Here is an 18,291-nt window from a genome sequence, read left to right on the forward strand (position 1 = left end):
GCCCGGTACCCTGGGAAGGCTACCCCCGCTATGGCAGTGCCATCAGGCTGAGCTTGACCAGTAAGAAGTGTTCGTGGGAAAGCAGGGGGTGGGTGTTTTCCCTGCCTTGGGAGCGTTACTCCGACTCCTGCAAGGACATGCCTGGCCGCTATTCCCACGTTTGGCAGGGACTACAACTTTGGTCTTGGGTCCATCACTGCCTCCAGCTCTTTCTCTTCCAGTTCCTGTAGAAGAGGATTGCTTTTAAACGTTCTGGGTGGCCACCTCACCTCCTAGTTGATTTCCCAGTGGCTTCTGCAGCCCGTGTTCCAGTTTCCTGGTTAAATCCTTCCAATCATAAAGCTCTGTAGTGGTCCCCCTTTCCTTGTTGGTCCCTGAGTAATGTTGGTGGCTCAGAGGTGGGGTCACTGTCTACCTGGGAGGAGATGCTTCCCTCCTCCCTGTCTCCAGATGGGTCTTGATCCTGCAATGCTCCTGCATTTGCCTCCTGAGTGCTGTACCCTCCCAACACATACCTAATTTGTTATGTAGAGAGGTTTACATACTTATATTAAATCACATGGGTTGAACTGGGCATGTGCTATTGCTGCTCGCTTGGCACTCTAAGGGCTCACTGTGCAAAGGTGGGTCTCTGGGAGGGGAGAGCCTTGTCTGCACTGTGCCTCTCACCTACGAGGGAAGAGCTGGAGTTTTGGCTTTATTTCACTGAATTCCTAATGAAAAAGTAACAGAGAGAGATGTGGGGGAAGCAGGGGGCTGGTGAGAAGGGCTGACAGGTATGGAGAAAGAAAGGGAGGGAGGGAAAGGGAGGCCGCAGCAGGTGAGCCTGTGTTCAGCACAGGCTCTGTATGCTGTAGCTCAGTCAATATTGGTTCAAGGAACAACTAAACAGAGGAACTAGAGGGGAAAGGTGGGGTTCACAGCCCAGCAAAAGTCAGGTAGGGCTTGGCCTCTGTTCCTGTAACTGCCCTTTCCAGTTCTCTCTATGACAACAGCCTTCTGAGCTGTTTCCTGGCCTCTAGTCCTCCTGAGCACAGCTCCGGGAGACTATATAAATAAATAGATAAATAAAGAAATAAGTAGATATATAAATATCACCATCTTAGTTGCTTGAGCTACAATACTCCCATGGTCTCCAGATGTGTAACTATTAAATTCTGCTGGACACATCCAGACTGGGATTTCTCCAGTCCCTCCTCATTCTCGGGATACAAGTCTTTTCTGGGGATGATGGCTTCCTTGGAGGCCATAGCGTTCAGCCTCAGATCTTCTTTCTAGATCTTTCCTTGTTTCTGTCTTTATCTCTTTAAGACCTGGCGATCCTCTTCTGGTTTGAGACAGGGCCAAGGAACAGGAAATTTGAAAGGTGAACTCAGATTTGCACTTGATCCCACATCCCTTTCTCCTCCAATACTTTGCTTTTGGTACTTGCTGGGTCTAGGGACCCCATTCTGGTAGCCTGGCGGTCATTCAGCAGCTTCTTAGTCATTGTCTCTTGAGTTTCTGAGAAAGAAATAGGCTTTACGGACACAAATGGCCCAGTTCCTTGAGTAGAAGTCTTATGATTGTCAGATCTGGGCATGCTGCTGGGCAGGTGACAAGATGAAGGAGCTGGGCAAGCGGTGCCTCACCAGAACCCTCCTAGTTGAAAGACCACACTCAGGGGACTCTAAGCAGGAGAAAAAGACTGAACTTGAGGAATGGCTGAGGGTGATGGTGATGGAACCAGCAAGGGCAATTCTGATGGTGTTCCACCAGAATGAAGCCATGAAGGACAGGGAGATGCTCAGGAAGATTCTGGGCTTTCTAGCTGGAAACATGTAGTTTCTGGAGACGTGTTGAGTATCTTAGGAGGGGACAGTGTGGGCACTAGCATGTTGCTAAAAGAGAGGTGCGGCTCTCCATCTTCACTGGCAGACCTGCTGGGGAGGGAGAGGGCCTGGGTTTTAGGCTGGGAAGCAAGGTGGGATGTCAGGGAAGAGGCTCTTTCTGTGGCGAGATTTAGAGAAGTTTCCTGGAAAAGATGGGTGAGCAGAAGGTCAAGCCCAGAAGACAAAGCAGGGCAGGGAAGGACGGCAGTTGAAGATGGGTCCTCCCATAGGGCTGACCAGGTCCAGCTCTGTTTAGCCTCCATACTCAGATGAGACTTGGCATGTTCAAGTATCCCAGTGAGCACCAGGGATGAATTCCAAGAGATCCTATCTCCAAGTGGTTTTGAGCATTTGAGAGCCTAGGTTTTGATTAGCACTCAGGCAGAGACTGGGAAGTCTTTATTTCACTTTTGGGTTCGCATATGCAAAAGTACTTCAAGCATTCGGGGAGCTACAGAATGACGATTCTGAGATGCTAACTACATGTGCAAGTTCTAAAGCTCAGAGGATGTTGGGAGATAGGGACCTGAGCTTTAGAGTCCGGAGGCCCACAATCAGGAAGGGATGCTACCAGCAGCTCTAGCAGAGAGCCCACCCTCTAAGAGCGAACATTTTGTGGATGGGACAGAAAATAGAAAGGCTGATGACAGTTAAGGCCTGAGGTAGATGGACTGTGACAAGGGACACATGGCAGCAACACAGTGCCGGAAGTCAGAGGTCACCTCAAGAGGTAGGGTGGGGTGACCAGCAAGGGGCTGATTGTAGGTCGATTTGGGACACTTTTATGAAGGAAACAATGTGAACCTGACCTGAGAGAGTGGGCAGCTTAACGCTGCAGCAAGGGCAAGGGTGTGACACTCAAAGGAACCAACCTGAATTGGGGAGTGAAGCTGGAGGTAGAAACTGGAGCCAGCTAGCCGATGAAGGACTGGGTGCTGGGTGGAAAAGTTCAAATAACCTGACAGTGAGGTATAGCTAATGAAGGTAGGTGACGAGGGACAAACCGGCACTGGTGTGGTTCAAACTGGCTTTTAGATTTCAGAGTGAAAGTCCTGTCTGGCAGGAATGGCTATGAAGAGAGAGACCTGGGAGGCTTTGCTCCAGCCTGACGACCGGAGCAGCTCATTTTCCTGATGGGCCCTTCAACCTTCTTCCCCAGCCTTCTTGTATGGCCAGACAGGGCCTCTGATAAGAAGGGCAAGGTTACACGGGATAGCCTGTGTACAGTGGCAGCTCTGGAGGTATGTTACATTTAAGGGGGATCCTCTGTCCAATCTGACCTTATCCTAGGCCAACCTCTTTGGGGGAGGGGAGAGGATCACATAGCTGCCCTGGGTCTCTTTCCTTCCCGTTTGGACCTCTTCTGCTCAGGGGTCTGTGGTTCCCACCGTCCTGCCAGATCTCTTGCACCCTCGTGTTCACCTCTGTTTATTCGCTCTTGTTTTAGGGGACCACCTTGAGGAATCCACCGCCCCAGTGTGTAAACATGCACACTGTGTTTTGCACACCACAGGTAAGCAGCCTTCTTGCCCACTTCAAAAGCAACACAGTGAACTCACTTCTGTTGTCTTAGGCTCAGTCTGACCAGCACGCCATGATCTCACCAGGAGGACACGGGATAATAGCCATATAAAAGCCTTCCCTGGGAGTGGACCGGCTTTCGAAGGAAAGAGGAGAAATTGTTCCTCCCAGTAGAGTTCCCTCAGAAGTCTGCAGAGGAGCTGACTTCCAGCCCTCAGGGAGTTTGCTGCCAAGGCATTCCACCCAAAAGGAATGTGGAATCCCTGCTGGGAAACAGGTTTTTCACTGTTCTGTGGAGCCAAGACTAAAGCCTGTTGCTGTCCAGACCCAAGGAGACACAGGTCCTCAGGGTCATGGAGCTTGATGTACAGACTCCTCCGTCCATTGTCGAGGGGGCCCATGCGGGTGGAAACAGCAACCTGGCTCCTAAGGGGAGAGACTTAAAATAGTGCTAATCTTCCTAGCTGCTGCTGGAGCTGAGCACTCCCTGTGAGCAGGCGCCCTGCCAATCTCTCCTCCCAAATGACCTCCTGTCCATTCCTCCCCTGGGAGGGGACACATGGCCATGGCATCCACCTGGATAGTGGCCCTCAAGCTCACAGCCTGCACACAGTGTCTGCTCATGGTGGGCTGACAGTGTGTCAGATTCCTGCCCTGGCCTGAATTCTTGTCACCAGCTTCTGGGGTAGGCATATTTGTCTCCGGTTTTTTTTTTTTTTTTTTTTTTTTTTTTTTTTTGAGGTCTTTTGGAGATTAAGTAACTGGCTATAATTACCTGATTTAAAAAAGGCAGAGCCAGGTAAACTCAAGGCCAGGCCACAGATGCCAAGCCACTTAGCTGTTTCTCTGTGATCTCCTTCAGTGACCAAAGCGGCTGTCCAGTCCCTGTCCTGTTCACATCTCTTGACCTTCAGAAACAAACCTGAGACTGAGAGAGAACACTGTGTCCCAGGTCCAGCCTCAGCCGGAGGGGAGAAGCTGGCTTCTCCCAAAGGCCTCAGCATCACAGGAAGCTGGTCCATCAGGGTAAACCTGGAGGCCGCCCTATATTCACTTCTTTCGTTTGTCCTCTTGGGCTTGCCATCCTAGACTTGATTTACCTCAATGTCTGTATAGCTCTGGGCTGAGTCCCCAGTACTAGGCATGGAGTAGGGTCACCAACGATAAATGAATTCTGGTACCAGGGTTAACCTAAGCGTGAAGGAGACCATTCGCCACCCTCATCTGATTTTATCTATGAAAGGCACTGCGGGCCCTCAGCTTTTCAGTGGGTAGCTCTCCCTCTTCTCTGCTGGCTGATGCTCACCTCTTGTAACCCTTTCCTCAAATAAGGCCAGACCTTAACTTAGAATTGTCCCCACCCCCGGAGAATGCTAGCTTCCAGACATCCCTTCCCATCCAAGTTCATATTGTGGGAAGAGTATGATTCCCATGCTTCCTGGGGGTTAAAACCAAGGCAGAGGGCTGGAGGCATAGCTCCGTGAAGTCTTCCTAAACCCGTTCTCTTGGCCCCCTCTCTGATGTGTATGTGCCTGTGAGGCTGTTGAGTGTTTTCCACGGGAATCAAAGACTTTTCTTTCTTCTTTTTTTTTTTGACTGTTTTTCTTTTTTTTGCTTATTATTATTTTTTTTAATTTATTAAAGATTTCTGTCTCTTCCCCACCACCACCTCCCCTTTCCCTCCCCCTCCCCCAATCAAGTCCCCCTCCCTCGTCAGCCCAAAGAGCAATCAGGGTTCTCTGCCCTGTGGGAAGTCCAAGGACCACCCACCTCCATCCAGGTCTAGTAAGGTGAGCATCCAGACTGCCTAGGCTCCCACAAAGCCAATACGTGCAGTAGGCTCAAAAACCCATTGCCATTGTTCTTGAGGTCTCAGTAGTCCTCATTGTCCGCTATGTTCCGTGAGACCTGTTTTAACCCAGGCTTTTTCAGACCCAGGCCAGCTGGCCTTGGTGAGTTCCCGATAGAACATCCCCATTGTCTCAGTGTGTGGGTGCACCCCTCGCGGTCCTGAGTTCCTTGCTCGTGCTCTCTCTCCTTCTGCTCCTGATTTGGACCTTGAGATTTCAGTCCGGTGCTCCAATGTGGGTCTCTGTCTCTGTCTCCTTTCATCGCCTGATGAAGGTTAATATTCAGGAGGATGCCTATATGTTTTTCTTTGGGTTCTCCTTCTTATTTAGCTTCTCTAAGAACCCGAATTATAGGCTCAATGTCCTTTATTTATGGCTAGAAACCAAATATGAGTGAGTACATCCCATGTTCCTCTTTTTGGGTCTGGCTTACCTCACTCAGGATAGTGTTTTCTATTTCCATCCATTTGCCTGCAAACTTCAAGAAGTCCTTGTTTTTTACTGCTGAGTAGTACTCTAATATGTATATATTCCATACTTTCTTCATCCATTCTTCAATTGAAGGGCATCTAGGTTGTTTCCAGGTTCTGGCTATTACAAACAATGCTGCTATGAACATAGTAGAGCATATACTTTTGTTGTATGATAAGGCCTCTCTTGGGTATATTCCCAAGAGTGGTATTGCTGGGTCCATGGGTAGGTTGATCCCGAATTTCCTGAGAAACCTCCACACTGCTTTCCAGAGTGGTTGCACAAGTTTGCATTCCCACCAGCAATGGATGAGTGTACCCCTTTCTCCACAACCTCTCCAGCAAAGGCTATCATTGGTGTTTTTGATTTTAGCCATTCTGACAGGTGTAAGATGGTATCTTAAAGTTGTCTTGATTTGCATTTCCCTGATCGCTAAGGAAGTTGAGCATGACCTTAGGTGTCTTTTGGCCATTTGAACTTCTTCTGTTGAGAGATCTCTGTTCAGCTCAGTGCCCCATTTTATAATTGGGTTGATTAGCCTTTTACGGTCTAGTTTCTTGAGTTCTTTATATATTTTGGAGATCAGACCTTTGTCAGTTGCGGGGTTGGTGAAGATCTTCTCCCAGTCAGTGGGTTGCCTTTCTGTCTTAGCAACAGTGTCCTTTGCTTTACAGAAGCTTCTCAGTCTCAGGAGGTCCCATTTATTCAATGAGGCCCTTACTGTCTGTGCTGCTGGGGTTATACGTAGGAAGTGGTCTCCTGTGCCCACGTGTTGTAGAGTACTTCCCACTTTCTCTTCAATCAGGTTCAGTGTGTTTGGACTGATATTGAGGTCTTTCACCCACTTGGACTTGAGTTTTGTGCATGGTGATAGATATGGGTCTATTTTCATTCTTCTACAGATTGACATCCAGTTTTGCCAGCACAATTTGTTGAAGATGCTCTCTTTTTTCCATTGTATACTTTTAGCTCCTTTATCGAAAATCAGGTGTTCATATGTTTGTGGGTTAAAGTCAGGGTCTTCTATTCGATTCCATTGGTCGACTTCTCTGTTTTTATGCCAATACCAAGCTGTTTTCAATACTGTAGCTCTGTAATAGAGTTTGAAGTCAGGGATGGTAATGCCTCCAGACGTTCCTTTATTGTATAAGATTGTTTTGGCTATCCTGGGTTTTTTGTTTTTCCATATAAAGTTGATTATTGTCTTCTCCAGATCTGTGAAGAATTTTGATGGCATTTTGATGGGGATTGCATTGAATCTATATATTGCTTTAGGTAGAATTTTCTTTCTTTTCTAAGTACTCCGTTCTCCTAGCCCCTCCCCTCCCCCAGCCGCTGAGACTTTCTGAACATTTGCCCCGGTGGAGGGCAAAGGAAGAAACAAAGATGTGGCCTCTGAGGGGCAGGATGAGGGCCTTAATCAGAGATTGCTTGGCAGGCAGAGGCCAGGAGGCCTCCCAATCTTTTTGACTTGGCAGGACCATGACAAATCATGAGGCTGAGTCCTTGATGACCGCTCATTTCCAACATGAAAACTTTGATGCAAAGGAGCAGAGCTCTGAGGGCCTGACCCCAGGTACAATCCTGGGCACGTACCCTGAGTGGGGGCAAACACCCTAGCTTTTATTTCAGGAGCTATCTTTGGCAGGAGCACACCAGCTGATTTTTGTAGCACTGGGATGGAACCCTTAGCTTCAGGCATGACAGCTAAGTGCTCTGCTGCTCAGCTATGCTCTCCAGTTTTCAAATCCACCCATCCTCCCACTCGCTCACATCACAGGGTTTAGCCCCTTCCGTCTTAGTCCCCTCGCCCATAAACCACAGACAGTCGGCTTCCATTTCCTTTCTTTCTGGGGCAGAGCAGGAGTGGGGAGGACTTTAGGAAAGTTCTCCAAGTGGGTTAGTTTGCCCTGAGTCAATGGCAAAGTTTCCCAGAGGCTGAGCTGTTCAAGGGCTATGAAAAGCTGTCCCGCCTCTTGGGGCCATAGGATCATGGAAGGTCATGTATGAGAAGCAGCATATTGTGTTAGAAAGACATTATGGAAGTCATCAATATTTAATGAGGCCTGGGGCGGGTGTGGTCCATCTGGTCGGCTGGTCAACTGTGTGATTGCAAGTTTGGCGTGGCCTTGTGTGGCATGCCAAGGTCCCTTGTCCTCAGGGACATTGGTGTCCTCAGGAATGGTATACTACCTGGCGGGGCAGACAATAAGGTGGCTCCCAACTGGCCATTTCTTTCTCCTGCTCTCTTATTTGGGAGGGAAACAATGCTAACACTTGCCAATTACTGCTGCTTATTTGGGGCCAGCTATCATCTCCTTTGTTGAGCAAACTGAGGCCTGGGGAATTCGTGAAGTTGTTCTGAGTCAAATAGTAATCAAGGTTTAGGGACGGTAATGGTAGGAAGGCCAACTAATTGAAGAGAGAAATGCATGGGCAATGGATTCAAGTATTTAGAGGCAATATCTTCACAAAGTGAGGGCCCCAAAGCTCTAAAGAAATGTAAGCAAATGGGGATAGGGTGAAAAACCTTGTTCTCAAATGCTTGCCTGTCTCTCCCAATCTTTGCTTTTGGCAGGGTTTCATGTATTCCAGGCTGGCCTCAAACTCACAAGCTGAAGACTGAGTTTCTGTTCCTGCTGCCTTCCCCTCTTAAGGCTGGAATCACAGGAAGTATCACAGGTTTTCGTGTCTGCTAGACATGCACTCTGTCGTGTCTTTGGGTGCCTTCCTTTTTCTCCTCCGGTGGAGACGTTCTTAGGCTCTGAAGATGCAGGGATGGAGTCCACGGGGAAGGGTAGGATGCAGCTTTTTCATGGTCCTATTGCTGCTGGTCTAGAAGCTGGATGCTGCTTGGCCACTGGCCCTTCCCTCTTGCTGTAGGTGACTGTGTCCTTGGCGCTATAGCTTAAGCTGCTAAAGTTTCTAGAAAATTATACCGAGGGCTATGATGCTGTCTGCCCTGCAGACAAACTTCCCCTCCTTCCCACTGTGGGCACAGTCTCTCACCTCTGTTTATTGTTCTGCCAGGTTGGCTCCTACCTTCTCCAGCTTCAAACAATGAGGCATCTCATTCAGAGAAAAAGGAAGATGCAGGAGTCACCTAAGTCCATGTGGACACAATTCCACAAGTGACCTTGAAACGACTGTGTGTTCCTGTTTGACTGAAGCCACCCTGCAAAGCTCAGGGTTCTAACTGTGCTGCCGAGAGGAGGATGGAACCTGCTCTGACAAGAGCTTCAGGTGATGCCAAACCTCAGCACAGAGTCCCGTGTCTCCTCACCAAGCACCACCTGCTGTAATCACTCCCCCGTGGGTCTAAACCGGAGGGCTGACTTTCAGCAGGATTGTGAGGTCAGGCCAGGGTGTGCTGGCCACTCTGCTGTTCATTCTTCTTCCTTAGAACCTGTATGGTAGCCTTGCCATTCCTGGGTCTTGTCCAACATCAACCACATCACCCAGCTCCTGGGCTGGGCTGAGATTCTCTTACAGCACCACCGACCCATCTTTAAGAACTAAGGCATACACATACAAAAACATATGAATGAGTATGTTTATATGTATTTACTGAACGTGTATATGTGGGCCAATGCATGTATATTCTCTACGTGTCTCTCTCTCTGTTTCTCTCTCTCTGTTTCTCTCTCTGTTTCTCTCTCTGTTTCTCTCTCTCTCTCTCTCTCTCTCTCTCTCTCTCTCTCTCTCTCTCACACACACACACACACAGACACACACACACACACACACACACACACACACGAGGAGGGGGGAAGAATTCCAGCGCCAGGTTCCACACACTAACGGCAGACAGGGTGACCTTTCCATTCCAGGAAACATTTGTTTACCTCAGCACCAGCAGCTTGTGTTCTGATCTCCAGGTGAGTGAGGGATGTGCTGGGGGCCACAGCAGGCCACCCTTGGGCGTGGAGAAAAGCATTTTTTCTCCAGGTTGTCACAAGCCTTGGGTGGAATTTGAGCTGGACTCCAGCCCAGACTTGCCCAGTGCCTGAATACCTCTCCACAAAACTCTCTGGGAATTGTGGAAGGAGCCTAACAGGAAGGACATGAAACTGAGGAGGAGGGGGACATCTGGGGAACAGATGAAGCCTCCAGGTTGCCCACAATTCAGATCATGTAGATGTCTTTCTCTTTCAAGTACTCTGAGGGCTGCAGCTGTAGGCTGGGTTAGCAGAACCCATTGCTAGGAGACCTGCCAAAGAGCCCAGCATTCTACAAGAACATAGCATAGCTCATTCTATGGTTTGAATGTGGTTGAGCCCTTCTGAAACACATGCTAAAATTTGATTGTCATCGTGGCCATGTTAGAATGCAGAACCAACAAGAGATTGACTAGGTCTTCAAGAGGGAGTAATGTCTTATTCATGGGATTGTCATAACATGAGGCTGACCCTCTCATTCTGTTTCTTTTGTACATGGACATTTCCCTGTTATCTGCTGTCTTGAGGCCAAAATCAGATATTGAGTTAGATGCTCGTACCATGTTCTTGAACTTACTAGTATTCAGAAGCGTAAGCAAAAATAAACTTCTTATCTTTATAGGCTCCCTGGTCTTGGGTATTGTGTTATAGCAACAGGAAACAAACCATGCCACGTAGGTTTTGTGGGCCTTTGCAGTGGACCATATTTTTAGCAACATGACTTTGGGGATTATTTGATCATGTTTGGTTAATCAAGGTTGTCTTGTGACAACTGGCAAGTAGCCAGGGCAATGCGCTCATACACATTTTATAGATGAGGAAAAACAGACAAGAGAGGTAGAGTGTAGTATACAGGGTTGGAACGGCCACCTTCTGGTTTTATTGTTTTGACAACGCTGCTGCTTTCAGCCAGCTTTAAATTTCATTTGATAACATGCACACACCTTTAGTGAGGCCTTTATATTTCCTGCTGGGGTTTGAGCATGAAATGAACACAGGCTCATGTGCTCAGTACTTGGTTCCCTGGTGACACGGTCTTGGGAGTTTCTGGAAACTTTAGGAGGTAGGACCTCCTTGGAAGTAGACCACTAGAGGTGTGCTTTGAAGGTTGTGCCTGGTCCCCAGTCCCTCCTTTGCGCCCTGCTTCTTGTTCATCATCGGGTGAACAGCATACATGGTCCTGCCGCCATGATGCCAAGAGCTATGGACTATAATCTCTGAAACTGTGAACTAAAATAAACCTTGTATCCTTTCATTTATTTCTATCAGGTATTTGTCGAAATAACAAAACATCGGAATAATTCACCTTTAACATGGCAGGGCCCATTCTCTCCCCACATTTTCTCAGGTCCCATGAGCCTCCTTGATTGGATTCTCCTAACTGCTCATACAATCAGTTCAGCTCCTCACATTTGGACGAGGCCTTTTCTTTCTCATGGTGGGTCCCACGCAATCCTATCCATTGCAGACAAATTGATAGTGACCTAGTACACTGGTTTGGGATCAGAGTCCCCGTCTTGTCCCTTTTAAACCTGATGTGCTTTCAACTTTATCCTGCAGACTCTTCCCCAGAGGGAAACAGAAGCAACTGCCTACAGGAAGTGTGCTGTAGCTTCCTCCACAGACTCCATGGAAACGCAAGGAGCGGGCGGGCGTGTGCATGGCATTTCTTCTAGGCACACTCCAGTTCTCCTTAGCAGCTGCTGAGCCACTGCGTGTTTTCACGGTGGCCGATCCTAATCCGTAGTCTCTCCAAAACAAAGCAGGATAATTGAGTCACAGACTATCAGAGAAAAGCTTCCATCTGGTCAAATGCCCTCAGTGTACAGGCGATGACAGCTACGACAGCGGAGACTTGGCATTACTTGCTCAAGGCCACCCCACCTAGTTCTGGGTGGAGGGAATAGTCTAGTCTCACACTGAACTTGCTAGTGTGATGTCTCCTGACAGCTTGACAGATCAGCTGCTTTTACCTTGGAAGCCGGGCTCCAGGGGCTTGTCTGGATGCCCCGAGGCTTGGGAGAATAAAAGCAACCCCACTTCTGAATTGATCTTGTTTTTGTCTGTCCTCTATTCTTTGCAGATTCCCATTCTCCTTTGGGAGCATTGATCCCTCAACACATACACACCAAGCACCTTTAAAAAAAAAATCAAAAGATTAAAAATTTAAAATTAAAATCATTTAAAAATTTAAAAAAAGTTTTTTTTTTAAATGCTAGCCTAGGTTATATCTAATAAGACAGGCAGAGTTCCAGGCCTCAGCTAAAAGAAGCTGGAAGCTTATTTACAGTAATGAATCCTAGAATTATTATTTGTGTGGATAATCCTAGAACTACCTGTTGGGTAAAAGGGAACAACTGGAGCAGGAAACCAGCCAATCACTGAGCCAGTAAAAGAACCACGTCCTGGATCTGAGACCTGGGCCAGAGAAAGAAACATTTTTTTTATTGATTTTATTGAGCTCTACATTTTTCTCTGCTCCTCTCCCTTCCTCTCCCCTCCCCTTCAACCATCTCCTATGGTCCCCATGCTCCCAATTTACTCAGGAGAGCCTGTCTTTTTCTACTTCCAATGTACATTAGATCCATGTATGTCTCTCTTAGGGTCCTCATTGTTGTCTAGGTTCTCTGGGATTGTGATTTGTAGGCTGGTTTTCTTTGCTTTATGTTTAAAAACCACTTATGAGTGAGTACTTTTGATATTTGTCTTTCTGGGCCTAGGTTACCTCACCCAAAATAATGTTTTCTAGCTCCATCCATTTGCCTGCAAAATTCAAGATTTTTTTTTTCTGCTGTGTAGTACTCCATTGTGTACATGTACCACATTTTCCTTATCCATTCTTCAGGTGAGGGGCATTTGGATTGTTTCCAGGTTCTGGTTATGACAAACAATGCTGCTATGAACATAGTTGAGAACATGTCCTTGTGATATGATTGAGCACCCTTTGGATATATACCCAAAAATGGTATTGCTGGGTCTTGAGAAAGGTTGTTTCCTAATTTTCTGAGAAATCGCCACACTAACATACAAAGGGGTTGTACCAGCTTGCATTCCCACCAGCAATGAAGAAGTGTTCCCTTTTCCCCACAACCTCTCCAGCATAAGTTGTCATCAGTGTTTTTGATCTTGGCCATTCTTACAGGTGTAAGATGGAATCTCAGAGTTGTTTTGGTTTGCATTTCTCTGATGACTAAGGATGTTGAACTTTTCCTTAAGTGTCTTTCAGCCATTTTAGATTCCTCTGTTGAGAGTTCTCTGTTTAGGTCTGTACTCCATTTTCTTTTTATTGGATTATGTGTTCTTTTGATGACCAATTTCTTGAGTTCTTTGTATATTTTGGAGATCAGTCCTCTGTCTGATGTGGGGTTGGTGAAGATCTTTTCCCATTCTGTAGGCTGCCATTTTGTCTTGTTGACTATATCCTTTGCTTTACAGAAGCTTTTCAGTTTCAGGAGGTCCCATTTATTAATTGTTTCTCTCAGTGTCTGTGCTGCTGGGGTTATATTTAGGAAGTGGTCTCCTGTGCCAATATGTTCAAGTGTACTTTCCATTTCCTGGTACTCAACTTCATATGGAAAAGTAAAAAGCCCAGGATAACCAAAACAATCCTGTACAATAAAAGAACTTCTTTCTGGAGGCATCACAATCCTGACTTCAAACTCTAGTACAGAGCTACAATACTGAAAACAGCCTGGTATTGGCATAAAACAGATAGGAGGACCAATGGAACCAAATCAAAGACCCAGATATTAATCCACACACCTATGAACATCTGATTTTTGACAAAGAAGCAAAAAATATAAAATGGAAAAAAAGAAAGCATATTTAACAAATGGTGCTGGCATAAATGGATATCAACATGTAGAGGAATGAAAATAGATCCATATCTATTACCATGCACAAAACTCAAGTCCAAATGGATCAAAGACCTCAACATAAAGCCTGCCACACTGAACCTCATAGAAAAGAAACATTTTTATCCCTGAAACAAGGATTAAAGACACACACCCTGACTCTGAAACTAGTGTTAAAGAAACACACTTTGTCTCTAGCATCAGAGCCAGTAAAAGAAATATGCCTTGGTTATAAGATTAGAGTCAAAAGCTAAAAGTACCAGTGAAAGAAACACAGTTTGGGCATAAAATCAGAGCCAACTCTGCCCCTGACCAACTAAGTTGACCAATCCCTAAGCAGGGAAAACTAACCAATCCCTCTTCTCCCTGGGAAAACTCCACCCCTAGGAAGCCCTATATAAGTCTCTCCACCCCTTCCATCAGGGGCCACCATTTATATCTCCCTGGTAGAGGCAGGTACTCTCCTGGACTCCTCCTTCCCAAATAAATCTCTTTCTCAAAAGAGTCTTGGGTGACAATCTTCATTTACCAGCGCAGAATAGAAGAACCTGGCTGGGATGTCCCTCAGGGGACCGAGCTGAAAAACCTTGCTGAGATGCTCCCCTAGGGGCCTGAGCAAGGTGGAGCAGAACAGAAGAACCTTGCTAGGAAGGCTGAGCAAGGCCGAGCAGAAAAAAAAGTAACAACTTTTCCCCAGAACAGGAGGAGATTGCTGCATTTCTTCAAGGGCATCCACTTTAGAAGGGTGTTAGCAAAAGAAGAAACATCTTGGGCGGGAGAAGAAGCAGATAGCTCTGCTAGGACGTTCCCTTTAAGGAAGAGAACAGAGTTCAGCCGTAGCCGCTCTCCAGGAGAAGAGCTGGATTGTTATATCTTTGGGGAGACCATAGCCAAGCCCATCCCAGCTTCAGTTAGCCTGACTTCCAGATAGTCAGGCCACCTGTCCTCCAGGGATGAGCTGTCCGATTCTGGCTCTAAGTTTAGCCTGACTTCCCAATAGTCAGGATGTCTCTGCAGCACTACAACTGTAACACATTCCCCTACATCACCTGTTTGGGATCCTGAATCGACTCTCCTAGCATCTATGTCTAAAACTATTCCCTCTGTTTCCTGTGACCCTCCTTGGACTCCAAATCTTGATTTATAGGTATCTCTAGATGGACAACTAGACCTACATTCTTCTGTCTGGCTTAAGCACCTTAGAACAAACCAACATCACCCTGCTTTTGAAGGAATGCCTGGTCTAGCCTCTGCCCTGGCCAGGACTAGGCATTGTTTTGTGTTCATGTGATCTTCCTGAACATCGGCTTTGGATCTAAACTTCTAAATCTTTTATGTTGATGTCTTATTTCAGACAGGGTCTCATGTAGGTCAGGCTGGTCTAGAACTTTCTGACTTTGAACTCCTGATTCTCCTGTTCCTGCCTCCAGAGTTCTGGGATTTTAGGCATCAGTTGGTTCTAAATCCGAAGAGTATCTGATTTCATGTCAGTATCTGACTTCGGCTTTGGCATTTGGGCCCACAGTAAGTGTATATCTCCTCCCTGAACGACATCCCTTCAAATGCAACCTCAGACCAAGGCAACTTCCTGCCCTCATGGCCGCCAGCTTGGGGCACCTCCTATTCTAGTTCTATCTCCTCTTGGCCGACTTCATTTGAGGCAGTCCATGGCCCGTAGCTGACACATCCTCCTAACAGACCTTAGATAAATATTTATAAAGTTGAATCAACTCAGGAGTGGTTCAGAAATTCCAGGAGCATCTAAAAGAATCCAGTGGCCCTGTCTGTGGTTTAATGGTTTATTCCATGTTGAAAATGCCCCTCATCCATCCTTTTACTTCTCTTTGCTTCAGAGGTTTGGAAGAAATGCAGATGTCTTGATAGGGGCACCATGATGAGTGTGGGAACAGTCTTCCACATGTGACTTGTGTATTCGGCGGCCTCAAGCCCAGCACTTTGTCCCATGTCTGTCCAGCCCTGCATTTGGAAGTGCTGGAGCTGGACACAGGTCCTACCTGTCACTGGCTGGTCTGGAGGGTGTCCTTACCTCCCTACTTCTGCATAACAGACTCTGTCCCCAAAGAAGATAGAAGTAGAGCTAGCCTTGGAGACTGTCTTAGTCACTGTTCTATTGCCGTGAAGAGACACCATGACAAAGGCAACTTTTATAAAAGAAAGTGTTTCATTTGGGGCTTGCGTGCAGTGTTTTAGAGGGTTAGTCCATTATTCGTTATCATCATGGTGAGAGCATTGGAGGCACATACGGCACCTGAGCAGTAGAGAGCTTTTACATCCTGAGTCACAGGGAAGGAGAGAGAGAGAGAGAGAGAGAGAGAGAGAGAGAGAGAGAGAGAGGCAGGGAGGGACGAAGGGAGGGAGGGAGAGAAGAGAGAGAGAGAGAGAGAGAGAGAGAGAGAGAGAGAGAGAGAGAGAGAGAGATCTGGAGCATGGGGGGAGGGGGGACAGAATCTATGATGTCATTATCTGACCTCTGTGACATAGGCTTTTGATACCAGAGAAAGCCGCTTCCGGGGAATGAGCCCCTCAGCTCCCACTGGGGGCGGCAACGCCGCCCCTTAGGCAAAGCTTCAGTCTCTGGGAGCCATTTACCTGCTGACCCTACTGTTGCTGCCAGTGGGTCTGACAATCACCTCGGTCAAGGCCAGGTTGAGTGAGAGGGACACCACTGTGAAGGGTGACAAGTGGCCAGGGGAGCCAGCATGCCAGGAAGTCAGGATGCTGACAAAATCTGTGTGTCAGGGATAGAGGGACAAAACCCTGCACCACAGAAGAGCTCTGCCTGACAGAGGCCTTGAGGCACCACTAGGAGTGGAATTCAGGGTAAGAGTCTGTGTAGGGGGTCAGAGGCTGGAGGCAGAGGAGACTGTTTTGTGACTCTGCTTTCTCTTCCCTTTTTGAGGAAGAGTGTCTTGGAAACAGCAGAAGGAATCCACATGGGTAAAACTGCCCATTATCTCCATTCCTTTCCCATCTCCATCCTTCTGATCTGCTCCGCTGCTTTACCCTTCTCTAGAGCATCCGCCAGGTTTTCTGACCTCAAAGGTGACAAACAGCTGGTGTCTTTGCTGTTATGTTGAGACAGATGCCTGTAACCCAGGTTGGCCTTGATTTCCTTGTGTCCCTGCTGGGATACAAGCTTTAGCCAGCATGCCATGTTTATGTGCTCTTGGAGATCAACCCCAGGACTTCATGCATGCTAGGCAAGCGCTGGCTCTACCAGTTGAACTACACCCGAAGACCTCACATCTAGGGTTGTGATAAGTTCACACTGGAACTGAGTGCCTGGAGCAGAGTGAGTCCAGAAGTGGACCGATTGTTCCAACATCCTGATCTCTGTCTTTTTCTCTGCAGGTCTTCCAGACTGGGTCTTCCTCTCAAGGGGCAACCCTAACTCCCCATTTCCGTACATCTCTAGCGAATGGCTAAGAAAAAGTGAAGAGCCAAGCTTAGATGCAGGCTCCGGACTGAGCACACGAGAGACAAGCAGAAGAGGCTTCGTGTCCCGTTGGCCTGCTGCTGACGTCTGCAGCGAAACTAGGCAGCGGCCACACTGCTGTGGCAGAAGGCAGTCACCAACTAGGAAGGTCTCTAATTAGTCTTGTGGCCCCGCCCACTTTTTTCTGGATTCAAGGCGATGTTGCCTCAAAACAAGGACCAGGTGCTGCTACCGAACACAGTGCCCCCAGGGTGTCCCCCTCAGGTCCTCTCACAGTTTGCTGACTCCCCTCCATCCAACTTAGCATCTCTCGCCCCCCATCAGTCCCTCCCTCCTCCTCACCTACCTTTGCCGTCTTACAGGCCAGCCTATTTTTCCTTCTCTTCTCCGCCACAGCCCCACTCTCCTGGGCCTCACTGCTACTCTTCAGACCCAAATTCTGACTTTGTTCCCCTCCCATTCTCCTCCTCCCTCCAGAGTTCCCCCACTTTCTTTCACCAGAACTACCCTCGTCCTCCTTCAAGACACTCATCCCCTCCCCTCAACCACCAGTGTGCCTCCCCTCCTCTTTCCCAGGTACAAAATTCCTCTCCTCCCTCTTGCCAGTCTCCTCCCCACCTCCAGGGCATCCATAGTTCCACGGCCACGTCCCCCAGCCCCAACCCCCCTTCTGGAGGGATTTCCAGTAACAAACAAACACAGCAGTGTCCTCAATCCAAAAACACCAGGTCCCCTGGGGTGGCAGGGGGATGCAAGGTAAGCAAGGTGGACCCTGCAGAGTTCAAGGACCCAATGGCCCTCGCCCAAGCCCTAGCCGACCGTGTGGGGCGCCGCAGAATTGCAAGAGATCTCAAGCTACTGTTTTGGCAGCACCTGTGTCTCGGCACATCCACACCCAGCCAGGCCCCAGTCGTGGAGTACCCCATTTGTCTACAGTGCCTCCAGCCCCGCACCCAGTCTTGCCCCACCCCCAAGTACAAGACGGAAACAAGGCTGCTTGCCTTCCCTCAACTACTGCCCTGTGCTCAGGGCCAGGAGTCTGGGCCTCTCCGCATAGGTATTGGCTTCGGCCTCCGCTTGCCTCTGGGCCAGGCCAGAGCCTTGCATCTGCTACCACCAAAAAAACGGCAGGAAGCAAGTCCTCAAGGAGAGGTCGTCCTGAGGCAACCGCCTACAACCCAGACCCCAGAAGCTCAAGTTATGGACACACTCTCCCAGGCCGGGCCCCTCAAGTTTGCAGGCCTCCAATCACTAAAATCCAGCCAATGTTCCGTGCCTCCAGCTCAGGCACCAAGAAGGGTCACTGCCTCCCCAAGGCCCAGATTGTCT

General features: G+C 48.1%; 1 protein-coding gene across 1 annotated transcript in view; it reads left to right on the forward strand.

The window, feature by feature from the left end:
• The first annotated feature begins 3,312 nt into the window (after positions 1 to 3,312).
• The window catches only part of LOC126494308 (proline-rich protein 30-like), a 38,454-nt gene continuing 23,475 nt past the window's right edge, over positions 3,313 to 18,291 (forward strand). The window contains exons 1-3 of the mRNA XM_050131578.1: positions 3,313 to 3,384; positions 8,744 to 8,956; positions 16,878 to 18,287. Coding sequence (XP_049987535.1) covers positions 17,161 to 18,287 — 1,127 coding nt within the window. The 5' untranslated portion in view covers positions 3,313 to 3,384; positions 8,744 to 8,956; positions 16,878 to 17,160. The remainder of the gene's footprint in view (positions 3,385 to 8,743; positions 8,957 to 16,877; positions 18,288 to 18,291) is intronic.

This window comes from Alexandromys fortis, unplaced genomic scaffold (genome assembly GCF_014885135.2).
Source record: "Alexandromys fortis isolate MF-2015 unplaced genomic scaffold, M_Fortis_MF-2015_v1.1 scaffold_377, whole genome shotgun sequence".
Classification (NCBI taxonomy): Eukaryota; Metazoa; Chordata; class Mammalia; order Rodentia; family Cricetidae; genus Alexandromys; species Alexandromys fortis.